The sequence below is a fragment of the Cebidichthys violaceus genome, unplaced genomic scaffold, assembly GCF_023349555.1.
Source record: "Cebidichthys violaceus isolate CVI_PGR_0920_01 unplaced genomic scaffold, fCebVio1.0.p SCAF_22, whole genome shotgun sequence".
NCBI classification, from domain to species: Eukaryota; Metazoa; Chordata; class Actinopteri; order Perciformes; family Stichaeidae; genus Cebidichthys; species Cebidichthys violaceus.
In genome coordinates, this window is record NW_027176395.1 from 8060763 (window position 1) to 8080312 (window position 19550).

General features: G+C 41.5%; 1 protein-coding gene across 3 annotated transcripts in view; it reads right to left on the reverse strand.

Moving 5' to 3' along the window:
• Positions 1-19550, reverse strand: part of kif6 (kinesin family member 6) — a 70700-nt gene that overhangs the window by 1109 nt on the left and 50041 nt on the right. For 2 of the 3 annotated variants that reach the window (XM_068718074.1, XM_068718076.1), the window contains 9 exons: positions 16830-16932; positions 16277-16332; positions 8272-8322; positions 7456-7543; positions 7172-7307; positions 3978-4060; positions 2250-2336; positions 2052-2153; positions 815-930 (listed from right to left, as the gene is read on the reverse strand). In XM_068718074.1, coding sequence (XP_068574175.1) covers positions 815-930; positions 2052-2153; positions 2250-2336; positions 3978-4060; positions 7172-7307; positions 7456-7543; positions 8272-8322; positions 16277-16332; positions 16830-16932 — 822 coding nt within the window. Of the gene's footprint in view, positions 1-814; positions 931-2051; positions 2154-2249; positions 2337-3412; positions 3525-3977; positions 4061-7171; positions 7308-7455; positions 7544-8271; positions 8323-16276; positions 16333-16829; positions 16933-19550 lie in introns of those variants that run through there. The other variant, XM_068718075.1, reaches the window with a different exon arrangement.

The following is a 19550-nucleotide window of genomic DNA, read 5'->3' on the forward strand; positions in this document are numbered from 1 at the left end:
TTTCTGTCTTTATTTTCAGAGTAACAATCCCTGAATGAAACACCCTTAAACAATGACTTACAATTACAGGAACAGCCCATCTGAACTTGTGCTGTCTGTTTTATGTATGCCAAGTTCCCTACACATCCCAGCATGCTCTAGTGCCTTTTAAAGCTGTTTTAATAGGAGGGATAGCTCCACACAGGGGTTACCAAACAACCAAAGAGAGGGGCTTTCCTGTCAAAGCACAGTCGCTGTCCAACTTAGCAGTGCCAGGTTAAAGAGGCGTGAAATGAGTCTTCCTTGCCGACGTGGGGTAAGAAAAGAAAGGAAGGAAAGAAAGAAAGAAAGCCTTCAGAGGACTGTTTTTCTGTCTGGCCATCGCTGTCTGTTCACATGACCTCAGCCGTTCTGAATATCTAGTGGCAAACCACAAGACTGCCAAGTCCACTTTCCTGTGTGCCAAAGTAAGCAGCTACACGAGGGTCAAAGGAGAGAAGAACCATGTCAGAGCTAAAGAAGAGTCGTCGTAGAGCTAGAAAGGGTGAGGCTGCTTAGGGTTGAGGGAGTTTTGTGAGACCTGTTTGTGTCAAAATATGCGGTCTTCACCAAAAAAGTAATTCCCTACAGTCCAGCGCAGTATGGAACATATAGAATGTGATGTGTATTAATAAAAGAACAACTTTCAAAAGCTCAAAAATGTTGTGAGGCATCACACCACCAGAGGGCAGCGTTGAATGCAGAATGCATATTGTTTGAAAGCTTAGTGAGTACATCTTATTTTGTGTGTGTATGAATGTGTGTGTGTTTGTGTGTGTGTGTGTGTGTGTGTTACCTGTCCTGTTCAGGAGGTTTTGCCTGGCTTTGACAAAGGCCAGGATGTCAGCATCAGTCTGCTGGTCTCCAGTCAGGGGAATAGAGGAGGATGAGAGCTTGGTGGTGGAGAGGGCCCTGAAAATGTACATGCATGTACAATGCTAAATGGACTGTACTTATATAGCGCTTTTCTAGTCTTTCGACCACTCAAAGCGCTTTCACACTACTTGTCATCATTCACACACTGATGGCAGGGGCTAAGTGACACCTGCCTATCAGACTCACATTCATACATCGTAGGCACAGCTACAGGAGAAATTTTGGGGTCTTGCTCAAGGACACATCGACATGGAGCCCGGGATTGAACCACCGACCCGCTGATTGAAGGACGACCCTACTCTCCACTTAGCCACAGTCGCATCAGAATCAGTGTTGCTGCTAAAAAATTGACATAACCCAGACTGTGGAAAAAAAACCATTTAGTGTACAGAAAATAATTACACTTTGGTGCAATGTAATGCAATGAGATGAAACTCAACAATATGGTGGTTTATTGACCTCTAAGGACTTCAGATCAACTTTTTTAAATAGAGGCACAAGAAAGAACAACCTTAACAGGTAACAGCTCCTCATATCATGGAGCACTGTAAAAAAAAACAAAAAACAATAGTATCTCTGTGCTACAAGTGGTTGTTGGAGTGACGGACAAAAGCGTATATATATTTTTCCCTGAGTGTTTTACTGTGGTTGTAAAACGGTAGTTCCAGCAGCAGTGCTCAAGCGAGATCCCTGGTCTTCGATTGGTTAGTAGAGTTTGGAGACATTACTTCACAAAGAAATAAAAAGTTATGGCTACGTTCGTAAGTGCAGAGAAAACACACCGCGCGGCTATAAAACCTACAGGTCCAGGCTGTATGTATAGACTTAAGAGCTAATTCAAACATGTGGGATATGCTAGTGCATTGACTGTGCATACACTATGTAAATGTACACATAGTGGTGAACATACACTCTATTTTTACTGTTTGTCATGTTTTCAGATGCCTTATCTAATGATGAGAGGCCCCAGTGAAGTTATTGATCTCTCAACAGCAAACCTCAATCACAAGGGTTTCCTTTAGCATGTTGAATGAGTTGGTTAGAAAAAGGATCAGATAGCCACAGCTTTGGTCAATATACGTAGGTGCTCTAAATTAATGAGAAACCAAATCTGCTGTTTTCAAAGCCGTCATTTTCCAACACGCCCCTCCATGTACCTCCACTCAGAAGAAGGAGTGAAGTCAGTCGCCCTCCCATCCGGGGACTCGTCATGTCCTGCTGGGACTGCAGAGGGAGGTATGCTTTTGGGGACGAACCTTCTGAAATACAGGGAAACACAACAACTTGCAATTTTATGATGACGAGGACAAAGTGTGACATGTTGTATTCATGTGTACAAGTGAAGCTAGGCTCACCTGAGGTTTTGAACGGCGGTGAAACAGTCCGGATTTGGTTCTGGGTCGGCTTGAGACTGTCTCTCAGTACTGTTCAGACCAGGCGCACTGTATAACAAGTAAGGAGAGCATTTCATTAATATATTGAGCAATACAGCAAATTTACCTCATCTAGTGGGTCTACTGTAGGAACTCACTATGTCTCAATGGTCACTCTTCGTTTCTCAGTATCACCACATACATGTGCTCGTCTTAACCACTAGAGGGAGCAACAGTGCAACGTAGCTGTCACTGTAACATTGTATGCACACTGGGTTTCTGCAGGTTCAAGTTAAATTTAGGACCTCTAGGACTTTTTAAAAATCAAATAGAATACCTGTTTTAGTATGCATGTAAGATGGAAACCAGTAGGGACCATATGGCCTAGATTATTTATCATTATTATATCACATTTACTTCCCAAAAGTATATAACTGTAATTTCAGATAATATAATTAATAATATTATTGCAAGCTGGACACATATACTTATAACATATAAGAAAATGGATAGATGAACTCATTCAAGATCAGTTAATGAGCTTCCTAGCTACTGTAGCGACAGTGCTGACTGAATACTCAACAAAAAGGATGAAACGGTCTCCTTCATGAACATGCCACTATCACAACAATCTAACTTTTAGTTTAGAGGTTTGTAACATCTCCTCACAGCCCACAATGCTAAATGATGAGCAGATGCTCCGGTTCAAAATGAAACCAAACTTATCTATTAATGTCAGTTTTTTGAGCAACGACATGGGTCAAAATGTGGCCTGCAACAGACTAGGTAAGGCTGGTGTTTAGCCTAGCTGATTGCTGGAAATGCATTTTTGCTACGGAAAACATTATTGGTCGCTTTTAACCTGTCGGTTAAGAGCAGTGAGGAGTCAATGGGGGTACAAAACAGTGAATAAAATATGCTTTTCAAAAGTGTGAATCACAGCAACCACGAGAGGTCCTTGAGCACACAGTTATTAATGAGCACAGAAAATATCAGACTGATCAGCAGTATATGAGGTTAGCTGTGCACAGACAGATACGACACGCACACATACACGACTGAACCGTTACGCCTGGAAGAGATAACTAACTATAGAAAGAGAAAATATTTATGACTTTTGTAGATCAAATAAAAAAATTGAATACCTTCTCAGGTTAGGGTTTTTGAAGAAACTGAATTCAGTGCTCTGCAGACAACCTGCTGCAGTGCGAGTACTGAAGATGGCCAACGTCTGGACAAATATTTTGGTCATTGTTTCTGGGAATGTGAAACAATATCTACGTCATAATGTTGTCATGGTAGACTTGTGGCAGACATGGGATGTCAAATAGCACATGAGTCTTGGCCAATGCAGTGTGAACCACCCCCAGGTAGGGGAAGCGAAATAAACACAATGACATTATCTTTCAACATTTGTTCAATATTTGTTCCATGGAAACAAGCAGTAAGGAGCAGCAGGTTGTTGGCTATTAATCAAGTGTTATTCAAGCACAGATGGGGAAAGAGTAAAAATAGCACAAAGGAATTGAGTGGAAATGAGTGAGCGAGGGGGAAGAAGTTTCTCCTTGTTACACTTTAAGTGTAACCAATCGGCTCAGCAGACACTAGAAATGAATGCTTAGTGACACGACCACTACATCTACATTTACATCTGTTAAGGGCGGAATCAAAGGACGGACAAACAAAACAAGTCATCAAAATGTGTCTCACCGAAATCCTGGAGTGCTAGGCAAAGGCGGCTGCAAGGTTCCATGTGGCGACCCTGTGTCACATCTGGCTGTGGCCTCTGACTCCTAGTCACAACCATTGAGAAACCATTGAACTATTTCAAAAACATCATTCCATACTGGTGACAGTTAAACACAATGGGGCCATATGTGACTTAGAGCTGGGGGGAACAGAAGACCTCCAGGTATTTTGTGTTGTCTTGCTCCATCTCTGACTCAAAGTTTGATTAATTGCATGTGTACTGGTTTCCAAAAACAGAACAATAAATGGACAAACACAGCTGTAAAAAGGGCCTGCTTCCTGCTTGGAAGATCCAAAACTGCACATGTAAAGGTCTGTCAGACTTCCTCTTCTTTCCAGTGAAAAATTCCCAAAATCTGGCTCAGATGTGAGTGAGATATTGCTCTCCATTCATAAGAGAAGTGTAAAACGCCAGCAGTGTCTGCAGGTCAGATGTTGCTGCTTAACATCTTCTTTGTGTTTGATTTCCCAAATGTGCACAACAGCCGTCAAGGACAAGCAAAGTGTGTGTGAGACCAGAGACTCAGTTCTCTGTATGTGTTCTTAGTTTGGGAATTTTCAACTTTCTCTTCAAGCTTTTGCAAATAGTTGTTTTTCAACATATCGTACAAGTCTCGTAAAGGGACAGTTTGGATTTTTATAAGTGGGGTTGTATGAGGTACTTATCCATAGCTGGTGTATTTACCTACAGCAGACGACCAGTTAGTAGAAAGAGACAGGAGTACCAGCACATGAGCACAGCGATGTACTGCTGTGGACGGGGGCAGCAGCAACATGTATTTTAAACGCCTAAAACAATCAACATCAGTTTAAGTGTACGCTATTTCTAGAATATGTATCTTTCCCTTAAAGTCAGATATACCTTTCATACGAGCAACTGAAGCCGGTATCGATGCTCTCTTCAAAGCCACACAGTACAGTAACGAAAACACGTTCAAACAGAAAAAACAACAGCTCAAACAGAAAACAAATATTAGTATAGGCTACAGTAGAATTACAAAAGAGTAAAATGGGCCTCTGTTACAGGCTTGCAAGAGTGAATAGTCTACACAAGTGCACGTCTTAATAGATTCGGTATCTATCAAACAGCTCATACAGAACATATAGCAACATAACAAATAAGCCAACATATAGGCCGGCAGAGATGGGCAAAAATACATCAAAATACATTGAAAATAAAATACAAAATACTGGTGCCAGAAAATGTAACAAAATACAATACATGTATTTTGTATTTAAAATATAGGACATACTTTTTTCTGGATTTTCCGTTTTCTCACAATTTGGTATAGCAGAGCATTCAGGTTTGGGCTATATAATGCACACAAAGCTCTGGTGAACCCCACAAACAGGAAGAACAGTCACAGAATGTCAGTGTAAGCACAGCTATTAAGACAACAACTTGATTATGTATATATATATATATATTTATTAATGGGACTTAACAGCCCATACACTTTGGCTTTGTATCAACAAGAAAATATTTATCACATATGTATACTATAAAAGCAAAATATAGAATTAAAACCAGCTGTACACAGGTAAAGAGCCTAAATAAATTACTGTACTGAAACATGTCATCCACCTGGCCAACTGTAGAATGTATGAAATAATAAAACTAAGGATACTTTCATAATATGCCTTTTAAATAAAATAAATTGGATATTTGAATTTTTTTTTTTTAACAAATGGACATCTACTGTCATAGCCTGGCTAACTGTGAACTATAATATCTGCCAGTAATTGATATGGCATTATGACATTCCCATTGAGAAGATACAGCATAACTTGTAATTCAGTGCAGGATTAGATGGTCAGACGTCTCTTGATAAGGTTATCATGAACATACAAGCTCCCAATGTCCCTCTTCCTACAGCTAGCTACTCCACTGATAAGCTAACTTGCTAAACACTGGCTATGCACTAGCCTAGACAGTATGCTAGCGTCATTAGCATGTTAGCATCGATCGCTAGCTTGATATTATAACCATCACCATGTACATACAATAGGCTATGCAGCCAGACCGGGGGGGGGGGGGGTAATCTCTACGTGTCTGAAGCCACAAAAACAGATATTAATGAATTTGACTTCGCAGAACACAGGAGTCTCTCTTTAGAGTCTATTTGACTCTAAATGGACCATAATTTACTAAATGAAGACCTGAAACTAGCGATTGAGACCAAAAACACATGTTTACAATGTTTACTGAGGTTGCCGCCGGATCAGAACCAACCAAAGTCACCCAATAACACAAACAAACTAACGATAGAGGCAGCTGTAGGCTAGCAACTCCCGTGTTCTGTGAGGTAAAATGACTTGAATGTTTTTGCCAAAGGAGTCTGGTGACTTTGAAGAGAGCATAGATAGCGACTTCAGTTCCTGGTTGAAAAGGGCTGTCTCATGGCAAGGTAAAGCAGTGAAAATATTAGAAATATAGCGTACATTTACACTGTTACAGATTTTTTAGGTGTCTAAAATACGTCCACAGCAGTACACCATTGCTCCCGTGCTGGTACTTCTTGTCTGTTGCTCCATCTTAAGTAGGTAATACACTGACCATTGAGAAGTATCTCATTCAACCCCACTTCAAAACATCAGGACCATCCCAAGCATGTAAGCACAAACACCAAATTGTTATTTAGGACTGAAATAAACGCTGACTCACTCCTTATCCCCCGCTGTGTTGCTGAGAGACCTCATGAACATGTTGTCCTTGTTAGAACTCTGCTGAGACTGTATTGATGCTGTTGCTGTGTTGCCTATCTAAGCTGCTCTCCAGGCCCTTGTTTGGGGTCACATGGAATTCCGTATAAAACGAGTTCCCGTGTATTTTTCCTCCTACACATCTTCCCACCAGGGCCCATTCAGCGTGATGCTTAACAGAGGCTGCAAGGGTCACACTGGTGCCGTAAAAGCCTCCGGAGTCAGAGACGCATGCAGATCAGTTTACACGCACACGCTAGCATATCCACGGAGGCCAATATTGAAAAAAACGCACAAAAGAAAACATTCATAGATACAGAGACAAAGATGAACGGACACTGACTTCCTGGCTAATTACAGAAAACATATCTTTGGTACTCTGGCCGTCATGCTTACAGAAGCTTTATGTGGTGTTGTCACATAGATAGGTGGGGAAAAGTAAGGTCAGTCACCTGCATGCTGGAAGCCTCCTGGCTCCACCACTTATGGAATTCTCTCTGGAGCTTGACCTTCGCCCTCTCCAACAACAGCTGCAGGTGCTCAATCTCGGTCCTCAGCGCTTTTAGACGGTCAATGGTGCTCTTGTAACTGACGAGGGGGTATATGCAGCACCAGATTCATCTTGTGTCCATGTTACACAGCATCTGCTGTGTCTAATCAATCTGAGCAGTGTCTTGGGAGACACTATATTATGTTTGGTATGTAATACATTGAAATGCTCTTTCACCACACTCACGACTTTTTCTCTTGCTCGATGTGTTTGCACAAGTTTTCTTCAACCGGGTCGACCTCCTCCTCGACCTTTGGGTGATTCTCCGTTACACCTATGGAAGAATTGGACAGACGCAAGGCACGGCAAATGTTTTAAAGGCAGATAGAAATGTGGACATACAGTAGATCAAATCAAAAATACAGTCATAATGTTTTCTTCTTCTGTGGTAGTCCAGAAGCTAGTAAGCGTGCGTTTCCTTCAAAGACGATGCTTTAAGTACTTGGCCCTGGATAACAGAGGCCAAGTGTTCTCTGATGCGGGACTGGAAATAACAAGAAAAGCCTTTGGCGCCTGAACTGGAAGGGAGATGTTTGTGTGCTTTGCAAGCAGATTTCCTCATCAAAGCATTTATGTCACTGATCAAAATGGTCAGAAAAGAGCAAAAGGAGGGAGTCTTAGAGCTGTGACGCCCAGTCTTTGGTCACTAAGCTTTCAGTCAGCGAGGACTACTACAAAGGCTTTGAAGTGGGCACCGCTGCACACACAGTGCAGGAGCACCCACGATGCGTTGGCAGTGTTTACAGCCCCACTCTGAAGGGAGCTCAATATCAAAAAGATGATAAACAGAGCTTTTATTTGTGACAAACTTGTCTAAAAGAGATCTGTAAGAGTGCAGATGTGTGGAGATTTTTTGCATTACGATGCGTTTAGTTGCTTCAAGCGTCCATGCATTGTTTAGCTGTCGGTGTGGGTAGATGGAGTGGGATATTATGCTGCTCTTCTACAGACACATGGTTACATTTTTTGCCGTGGGAATATCCATTGTTGATTTGATCTTACCAAGAGCTGCCCTCTGCCCCCTCTGCAACGCTAACTGCTTCTTCAGCTCATCTGAGAAAGAGCGAGAGAGTGGAGGAAAAACAACTTTGATGTTTGCAAACACTTTCCACCATTTCTGCATTTAAAAAACTCTTTTTTAGTACATGTTTAAAAGACATTCATCTTCTGTTACAGTAGACCACTCAAAACTAACCAATCAGACTCCTCAACTTTGTTCTCTACATTATATTAGAACTATCTTTGCCTGTCTTAGAATGACATTTAGAGTTTCCATTTTAAAACACAATTTACAACTACCAATAACCACATGTGTGAAATAAAAATCTTATTTTTGTAACGAAGTGTTGTTCTGTATAATCATACAACAGAGGACATGATTAAATGATTAATTGCAAACAAACTGAGTGTTCCTGACCAAACCATAGTTCAGGACTCAGTGATCTCATACAGATCCCATATCACTAAGCTACTGAATATGCAAAAGCTCAGCGCAATAGGTGCTATGAAGAGTGTTATAATAAGAGACTGTATGGTCAATGGTGATTAATGTGTAAATGGGGAATTGTTTGAACGTGGTAAATTAACTTCAGTGCTGGAAGGGCTGTGTGACAGCAGTTTCTCTTTGAGTTCAGAACAGACGATTCTCCTCTGATGGCACTGACTGCAACAATACCATGAAGCATTCCGACCTGTAAATATAACAGCCCTTCTCTTCACGCTGGTTTAATGTTGCGACTTAAGTCTAGGGAAGGTGAGTTCCACCAAAGAACAACCATCCACTTTGTTCCTGTTCATCAACATGTTTTATATGACCGAAGATAATAGCAGTAAAAATGTGCTGCTTGCTTGACAGGGACTTGGGACAGGTTCTCAGTGTTGTCGACATTCTCGCTAGATGTAGCGGCTTCTGGAGCTCGTGCTGCTAGCTACTTTCATTGGAAAAGAGTTGGCAAAAGTGGCCTGGCTCTCTGGTTTCTTTACATTACCTTTCCTTTTGTTTTTACATAGGTTGTCTTGCCAAATAAAGTCCCTCCAACCTGATCAATATGAGGCTGACGGCGTTACTAATAATTGGGAGTCTAAAAAATCTGAAAACCATCTATGACGGCCAATAGTTACCACTTTGAAAATAAACAAATCTTGATACAGATCCCATAGATTTGTTTTCTAAAGAATTGTGATCAAGACATACATGGGAGCAGGATTTAGTATTGTACTTCCATAAAGGGAGCGAACTGACAAGAGATACTTTTAGTCTCTCGCGTGGGTTGAGCTCCAAACACACTGGATCCGACGATCTTTTGAAAGCTCCCTCCAGAGCCACAGAACACATCATTACAACACAACACAGAGATGGAGCAGCTCGCAGGCTTAGCTGTGATCTTTGTCCACAAGGGTGATGTTACGGCAAACGCCGCTGTCTCTGAGTCGTCTTTAAACAAACACATTATTAACTCACACTTCTTGCATTGATGAACTTGTCGTTGTTGTTTGAGTAACACACTTCCACAGTCAAGAATGAACTCTTGTGACTCCGGTGAGCCAGAAAGCAACACGAGGGCGGCAACACGAGCTGGGTCGCTGTGGCAGTGATACCGGGTCAACATATGGCTAAGTCATTTGTGTCTGCTCTTCTGTTTTTGCTGTGTCTCTTCCCTCTAATAGACGTAGATAATTGCCCCATTGACGATATTGAATTTGTGAGGCGACGCTTCAGTGGCAAAGGACAACTGTAAAGTAAATGGACGGGAGATTATTGTATAGGTCATATCTGAGGCCATTTCCATCCACACTAAATCAGGGATACATTTACTATAAGACAAAAAATAATTCCTCATTGATAGTGTGTCAGATAGCGAGTTAAGTGAATGCCCAGGATAGCTATATGTGGCAGACTAGAAGATAAAAGAGACATTGAAATGCAGTTCGGCATGTGGTGAGTTTCCATTACAACCCCTCAGGTCTTATATATACACACATAGACGGTGCGGTGCCGTAGCTCCGTCTGAAACACGATCCTGTCGCCAATCTAAAAGCTCGAGGTCCAAGCGCAGAAAACGAGAAATCCAGATGAAGTATCGTTTGGCAAAAAAAAAGAAAAGAAAAGAAAAGAAGGGGGGGGGGGGGGGGGGGGGGGCTACCTTTTCATGCAACACCTCTCATAGTGCCATAAAACAGTTGGATGAGAGTTCTCGCTTTCACAAAGGGACGATGAAGACACAGCGCATTTAAGACTAACATCTGTCCTGCTGAAGTGACCTTGAGTAAAGCGCAGTCTCTTGGGATGAGTAAAGCATAACAATGTAGTTATTCCACACTTCAGGTTGAGTTTTACATCAACTCTCAGCATTTCACTGATGTTGTGTTTTTAAAACGGTTTGCAATCTGCCCATGCAACACACAGACCGGCTCATCTTTCAAAACCTCTTGACACACTCCTCTTTGAATGAAGGCCGCACTACTGGGGGGTTTCAGCAGACCGGAGATGTGAATGGATGATGTGAAACGTTACAAATGACATGCAGGGACATGTTGTGCCCACGATGACACCGCTTTTCCTTCTGACTGTGGAGCATGAACCAGGGTTTGGGAACCCCTCACAAAGCCATGTGTTTTCACACAAAGTCTGAAGTAGCAGAGAATGTAAATGAGCTGCGACGCCCTGTGGCTTTTACGTTGTGGTCAGATGCCCCAGTCTCCTGACAGACACCACTTTCTCAAACATGGCCCATAACTAACGGATACACAGGCCCCTTCTTTCACAATATATAGTACATAGAAGGATTAACAAATATTCCTGCCACGAGTATGCCATGCTGACAGGGTGAAGGAGTACAGGGAGCACACAACAGTTGTTGACTGTTCTCATTCACTGCTCTATAACACACCAGCGGAGGCAATGTATGGCTCGCCACAATAATCATACTTTCTGCGACCGGGAGGCGTGTTCACGTGTTTCAGGCAGGAAGAAATTCATTGTAACACAGGTCACCATGTTACAGCAGTTACAGGACTACTGATTAAATGTGGGTACTCTCTGGCCGCAATTCGTCACCAAAAGTTCAATCTATCAACAACATTTAGTTTGGCCACACACACACACACACACACACACACACACACACACACACACACACACACACACACACACACGGCGGTCAAGCGGCTGTCAACTCGCTGAGCTTGGAGTGGCAGGCCCAGCTTTCCAAAGACACTGCATGGCCGCTTGACGCAGGCTGTACTTCGCTGCTGTGTTTGTCGGTGTTATACCTACAAAAAGTAATGCACTGTAATTCGTAGATACAACCCACATACATCATCGAGAGCCAGGACGAACAGGGCGGCTGCTAAGGAAGTCATGAAACATAGTATAGAGTCCATGTATAGGGGAGGTCGGGATGTGTGAATAACAGACTAATTTCAACCCAAACCACAATCTTTTCCAAGTAGTTTTGTTGTCGAAACAAGTTCTGCACTGCAGGGGCTTGTGCAAAAGTAAGTGATTGTTCGCGTTGCTGGACATTCGTAAGAAAAATGCGTAAAGAATAACAACAGTTTTAGTCAGAACAGATAAGTTGAAAAGCAACATAAAAGAGCACATGGGCCCGGCTCTAACCATGTGGCTTAAATAAGTCTTGGCATGAACTGAAGCTTTTTCGAAAAGCCTTGGCCAAGCAATCACATCTATATTTGTCAGGTTCTTAACACAATTAGATGTGATAACAATGCAGGTATATAATATTCTGCTCAGGTGTGAGAATAAACTCCTGTTGGCCATATTATTCAAATATTGTAACTGAAGAGTCAAACATTACAGATTATTTTCACAAAACATCCTGTCGGATCTCAAAGATTTCAACAGTATTTCTGACCTTCAATGACAAGAAAAATTCCATAAAAGATCAATTTGCATATGTGTCAAGTAATAGCAGTATGTGGTGTGCTCACTGCAATACGTCATTACACTTGAGTGCTCCTATCCCCCTTCCAGGACAAGATTGGCTCAACACCACAACCTCTTCCAAACCATGCAGGGTTTCCTCCCACACCGTCAGGAGACGTGCCATCGTCTTTAAAGGACCGGTGTCGAGCTACAAGCCTCAATAAATATTTGGTGATTTTTGTGGCCTGGAGGTTAAATGTGATATACCGCACACTACCACAGCGAGCTCAAGATCCAAAGATCATACACACTATCCAGCTTCTCAATATCTGGGTGGGCGTCGATTCAAGTCTGTACGAAGAATGAATGCACGAGGTAATTGCTGTCATTTTCCCTGTTCGTGCAGTTAGCAACCAGTCGTCGCCATGTTGAGAGCCACGTGGAGGCAATTCCTCAGTCATCAATTTCCTATGAGTTTGGAATTAGGAAACTTTAGTGCACAAATATAATTGGACTAATAAACTACCACCACAAGAGTTGCATATACAAAAGGAAACATAAAAAGGTTGTTTGTACTAAAACGGAACGATTGCATAAATCTCTTTGATGAGCAGCTGATCATTAGCACTGCAAGTAGTCAGGTAAAACCCAGTGGCCGCTGGTGGTTAAAGACCACATGCAATGCAGAAATCAAGTTACATTCGTTCTGCTATATTCCTTCTCAAGTGCTTCGGTGGAACAATCTTCTTGGCAATGATATACGTTTCAAGCTCCAATAGACCTTCCTTGAAATCTATTGGAAAAGTCTTCAGGTCACTTCAGCAAAGGTGAGCAGAGCATGAAAGTGGGATTCCCAAAGCAGTTAGCAGATGCTTCATCTTGGACTGTACTGCATAAATCCCCCCCCACACACATCTGGCAGAGAAATCCAAAGAAGTCTGCTCATTTCTAGCTGCCCTACACCTTTCATGAAGTAGAAGATGTGCATGGCTGATCCCTCTGAATAAATATAGATCCTTGCACTTTTTGGACCTAAGGGCTTGGAACATATATGCTCCTCCAGTGGGATCGGATTCCAGAGTCATTTGCTGTGGCCAAGAACAATACTGTAAACCAGGGTAATGTTTAGACATTGATGTATCCACGGGCTACCGCCTCTCTCCTTCTCCCCTGCTACTGACCCTCATGCCAGGTACATCCATCAGAAGAACGCCGCACAAAGCTTTTGTCCATATTATGCTGAATGTTTCCATGTTCTGCATTAACCATGAGACGCAGGTAGTGTAAAATTTCCAAAAAGGGCTTCCAAGATGGCAAGGAAGCACACTGAGCTAAACATTATGGTACTACTTTCCATCCAGAAGAGGCAACCACCTTCCACTATAAACACTGTCTCTCATCTAGGAAGAATGCAGCCCGTGCACCTAACAATGTAATAATATCTGACAGTGTCAAGATGTTTTTTGGGTATCTTTCCAAATGTGAATAAGTTGAAGGATTCAAATGTTAAATCCTATCCTAAAACACACACATTCATTCAGTAAATCCAATTTCTAAATACTACACCCACACAGTGATGATGTCTGCAGAACACATTTGAAGAGTTAATATGCAACATGATGTCTTAGCTTGATGTATGACATGTCTGATATACGGCTGTGTCAGCACCTCACAGGCTGAATGATGAAAAAAAAATGAAATTCCAATGATGATAAGTGTATGCTGGCATGAATGAGGGTAACAGCCGAATGCTACCAAACCACCAAACGTGATCTGAGGCAGCAATGATGCCAGGCACTGGTGTGAGGCAAACCTATCCATTTCAATGGCATGTGAAATGAGCCACAAAAACACACAGTCCAGGGAAATTCATAAATGTAGCTTGCAATAGTAAATGCGAACCAGATTGAGCCCTAACGGCACATTTTTAACTGCTTTGACTTTACTGGAAAATTCAACCAAAGTGCAGAGAAATAATTTAAACGTATTGAAACCAGTGGCGACAGGAGTTGTCTTTAAGTATCCCTGTGTAACTGTTATGATACACTACTGAATAAAGTTATTTGTACTGTGACTTCATGTCCAACTATGATGAGGCATTTTCTTTTATCTTTTAAAACTTAAGAATCAACAAAACAATAAATGGACACATACATTAGGGGTGGAAGTAACGAATTGCATTTACTCTTGTTACTTTAACAGCATATATTTTGTGTACTCAGTAATTCTTATTTCTTCTTATTTCAAGTATTTTTAATTTTTTTTACAATATATGTATTTATGTAGCCCAATATCACAAATTTGCCTTAAGGGGCTTTAAACTTACAGTGCAGAACTTTTTTCTCCCCCTCTGGCAGTGAGAGTAAGAACACAAACTATTGACGCTTATGGTTGCAAGTAGCAATCGGCCCGTTCCAAACAGCCACGTATTGAGCGGGCACTGCACCAGTATTTTACAAATACCATCCTGTCAAAGAGCGATAACCTGACAACAGTGTCTGCCCTTAGTCCCTTCTCTTCCTTAAGCACTTAAGCGCCATCCATCGCTCTCTTGTCACACTCCTAACGGCTGCTGCGTTACTATGGTCTCTCCCCCCTTCCCGTCCCCTTTAGCTTTTGCTGGTTGACGTTAAACGCATCACTTGCGATGCGCTAGCACAGACACCACACACGACAACTCTGGTCCACCGAAAAATACAGAGAGCTTTCCCTGTCAGCGATAAGCTTAACAAGCATTGCTTGAACTAGTTTGGCAAGGGCTTGAAAGTAACGGACGTTCATTTATATGTAAAAGTCCATAACTCCAGCTTTAAAATCAAGTATTGTACCTGCCTGTATTTCAAGTTGCATCCATTAACGAGTTAGAAACAAAAGCCACATGAAAAACTCTTGACAATGTGACAAGTGAAAAATCAGCAGTAGCAGCCGAGAAGAAGCTGCTGGTGTGGCTGCAGGGAGGAAGAGTTCCACAGAGCTCCATGTCTAGATCAGCAGGTACCAAAATACCGACGTTTGGTCATGGCCCTCGGTGTCTGATACCGACACACAACTTTAGCGTCAGTATGAAACAAAACAAAGGTACTTATTTTAACCCAAACCACATTCTTTAACTAAACCTAACCAAATAGTTTAGTTGCCTAAACCTAATTAACACCAAGGGATCTGACCATGATTAAGTGTGTGACGAGTTGGGAATGAGAAAGGGTCGTCTAGACATGTGAAACTCTGCACTCAGCTAATACAAAATATACATCTTTCATTTTGTTATCTGGTGTTGTGCGAGTTGCGAGGGGTGCGGTTGGTCCTGGGCCAGGCCTAGCAGTTTATAAACAGTACAAAATATGCACAACAATGCAAACAACTTACAGTCATCAGTATAGCTTAACCATAACCCATACAGTCAGTATGGGTTATGGTTAAGGTTTGCATTATTGTGCCTTGGGATAGGCAAAGAAAAGTCACATCTACCTTAATTCATCAAAACTTATGTTTGCCAGGTGTGTACAACAAGACAGTATTTTTACTTGAGTAAAATATTCTATTACTCTTTCCATCCTTGCTGATGGGACTATCCATCTTGTCAAAGTGTTGACACACAGTAGTACATACATGTATGCATGTTTCACAACAGAAAATTAAACTCCATAATCACTCAGCATTGACAGAAGCTGGGGTTTAAGCCAGGTCTCATTGTGGCACGGTAAAGCTGCCTGTCAAAGACATTGCTGAGAAGAACCCAGGGGTGTGCTTTCAAGTCGTCATAAAACAGCCTGAGCCAGGCTAGTAAAGAGCACAGGTTGGAAGACTACAGTAGGTGGGTGGAAATCAGAACCCATCTCGGTTCTGGAAAAGTTCAGGAATGTGCTGAGCGACATTTCTCCGCTCCGAGGAAACAGAACCCCAACAGAGATCTGTTCATTAAGATTTGCCAGGCAGGTAGGCTGCTGTCTTTTAGGTTCCACAGAACGTTAACAGAAATGATTAGCGCTCTTTAAGGCTTGCACCATAGCCTCATAGTTTGCCATTTGGACAATGATAATGATGAAATGTAGAGTTTAATGTTTTCACAAGTCATAAATGTAATGTGATTTCCGGAGGGCAACATCTGTTGAGACGACTTACTTATTTGGTTTCTGGCCTCATTTAGTTTCTCCCCAAATCTTCTGGCCTCAGCTGACCTGTTTAAAAGAATGCAGGTGTTAATTGCCAATGGTAGCAAAAAAGTAATTTGATGAATTCAATGTGGTAAAGAAACTATAAGCATACCCGATGCAAAACGATTTATTTTCAATTTGCAGGCAATAAAGAATTCAGGAGTATTGGTAATAAAGTATTGCACATAACATGTATTATATCTCGTTTGGCATGTCACTCAAAACACTTAAAACATCCGCTGAGGTCGTCAAAGTGTTGATGCATGTACAGTATGTTGTGTTGATACATGTACAGTATGTTGTGTTGATGCATATACAGTATGTTGTGTTGATGCACATACAGTATGTTGTGTTGATGCACATACAGTATGTTGTGTTGATACATGTACAGTATGCATATTAAAATAGCATTGAATGAGCTAAAAATAAAGTACCACTGCTCACATTACTCATAATTTCGGGCGACATAAGGAAGGGAATGTATCAAAACTTTCGAACAACTTGTGTTATTGGTCGGTAACCTCTGTTTGAGTAGCTCCTTGTTGTCCTCAATGGTCAGATGGTCCTCATGGTCCCTTATGAAGGTCTCAAAGGCCTCTTGCTTTCCCATAGACAGCTGTGGACCTGAGAGAAAAAGATCCAGCACAAAGACATAAGCTGTATATATCACCAGGTCCATCCTAAAAATCGAATCCTACCATACATAGTACCAGCTTAACGAGACTGCATGCTTGTCGTGCTACTGAAATAAATATACTAACTAGGGGAAGTTGTGTTAGGTCCCGCTGTGTAGATTTGAACAGTCAGGCCTGAGCTGTATGCTCAGTTCCCACATCCACAGGTACTCGACTCCAGTCTGGCAGCCAGATGCGAGCTAGAGCCCCACTGATACAGTTGACCTCCCACCTATCACTAATCACACAACTGAAGGCCTATTAGCCAGTCAGTCACAGTTTAAAGAGAATATAAACACAAATATAAACAGCATATTCTGAGCATGTCAGCATTACAAGGCAGATGGCCCCCACATAACTTTGGCCACTTGCCACATGTAAGGAAACTACATAATTTTGGACCTAACATCCTGCTGATTGTTTATTTTTTTTATAGGCTTGTAATATTATGTAATGAGCATTTTTCTTAAAGTGCTATACATCTGCTTCAAATACTTTTACCGAAGGAATAAACCAAAACACAATGGTTCACACTGAGTGCGTACCTGGAAACATCAGATTTGATTGAAAATGACTAGATTCTCAGATCTAAATTCTAACTATATTTAAAACTAAAACGCATACTAGCACAGGTCTTTAGTTCATCTAGAAATATCCTTTGTTTCTGATAATGTTGCTCGCGTCACTATGGCATATGGAGCAGGCCACAAGGCTTCATTTAATTATTGATCAGGCCAATACAGTACGCTCTAAAGAAAGCCTGGGAGACAGACATGGGCTTTTCACTGAGTACACAGGAGTGGGGGGGATCTGGGGAAACTTGAAGAAAATGTCAAGGACAATTTTATTGGACCTCCTCTCAACTTCACAATCTAGGTCTTCAGTGGAGTACTGGAGGTGTCAGGTCCCCAACTCAGAGGGCACTTTATTTCATGCCCTGTGGGAGTGATCGGTCCTCCAAGACTTTTGGAAGGGGGGGGGGGGGGGGGGGGGGTTAGGTGTTAATGAAGGGGTGGAAGAAACCAGGAAGTCTATCTTTACATGACTGGTTTACTGAAATTGGTAAAGTAGCGTCTTATGAGCAGATGTCTTATAAAAGTACTGATAAGTGGGACAAATAGATTTAAAAATGGGGAAAATGTATATATCTAGAGTAAGTTTGGGTAACAGGGATAGTTTCTTTAAATGTATATTTTTCATGTATTGTATTCTCTTTGTCTTTTGAAGAGTTAAGTGAGGTTTGTTTTTCATCTTTTGTCTGTACTATGTTAAGGTTGAAAAAGATGTGAAAACTTGAATATAATACGATTACAAAAACAGAAAAATTCATATTTTTGCCAATGACAACTTTCACAGTGTGTGAAAAAGGAGGAGGTAAAAAAAAAAGACATAAAGCCAAATGTGTAAGGCATCACATAAAGAACACCATTTCATACTGCTGAATACATTTTTAAAAATGAGTACAGACCTGTTCCACAGCATATATTTTGTAACTAATAACATTAAGATCTAGAAGGGCACTCGGAGGGCGCAGACCTCCACCAAGGCCAAATGCCAAATGTCTCCAAAATGTAATGAGTTCTTCCTTGCCCCATACTACATCCTTCCACCAAGTGTCATGAAGATCGGGGCAGTAGTCTTTCCGTAATCCTGCTGACAAACAGACAAATAAAAAAAAGGAACCGAAAACATAACATCTTTGGCAGAGGTAATGATGGCCTATTTCTGTGAAGCGTCCCATTCCAGTGAGCCAGCACGCACAATACCAGGGCCTCAGTTTGTCACTTTTCACATTCTCGAAAACATGAAGTTGCTTTTGTGGTGATACACAAAGTGAATGACTCCAAGAAGTTTGGTCATTCATTCTAGATCAATCTATCAAAGTTCTCTCTCTTTCAACCAACAAATCAAATTTACAGTAACGAGGACTGTGTTTCCAACAAACCAACATGTTTCCATGTATTTAAGCCTGCACTGGATTGTGTATGGCCAAAAAATAATAGAAAACATACAAACCAACATTATTTAGCAAGATTACAGTGGAAAACCCAAAGCTTCACAATGATTTCCAAATTTCCCCCCTTGTTAAATTGTGTGGATCTTTGTGACGAAGCTGTTCTAACCGAAGGACGTACACAGGACAGTAACTCATGCAAGATTAATTGCAGGACAGTCAGGAATTTTTGTTTCTTTATTTTTGGAGAGTCCTGATTGAAACCAGCAGGCATCTCACGGTCATACAGCGTGCTTAAAGAGCCAAACTCAACAAATCGGTTAAAGGGGTTTCTTGAGGGAAATGCACTCCAGTCGACTCTTGTAAAAAAAGCAACATTCCAGGGATATCTAAGAGTGATATGACATCATATTATGTTGTACTAACATCATTTGTGGGGTAATGAGATTGGACGGACCAAGGGCCAACTTTCCTGATTCCTCTTTTCCGTGCTTTGAGTGCTGAAAAACCGCAGAGGTTTTACAGGGAGGAATGTGTTGTTGTAACTATTGTTGCTGTTTCAACATTTTTTTAAAAATTAAATACCAGATGAATGACTGCACTGTTCCATCAGC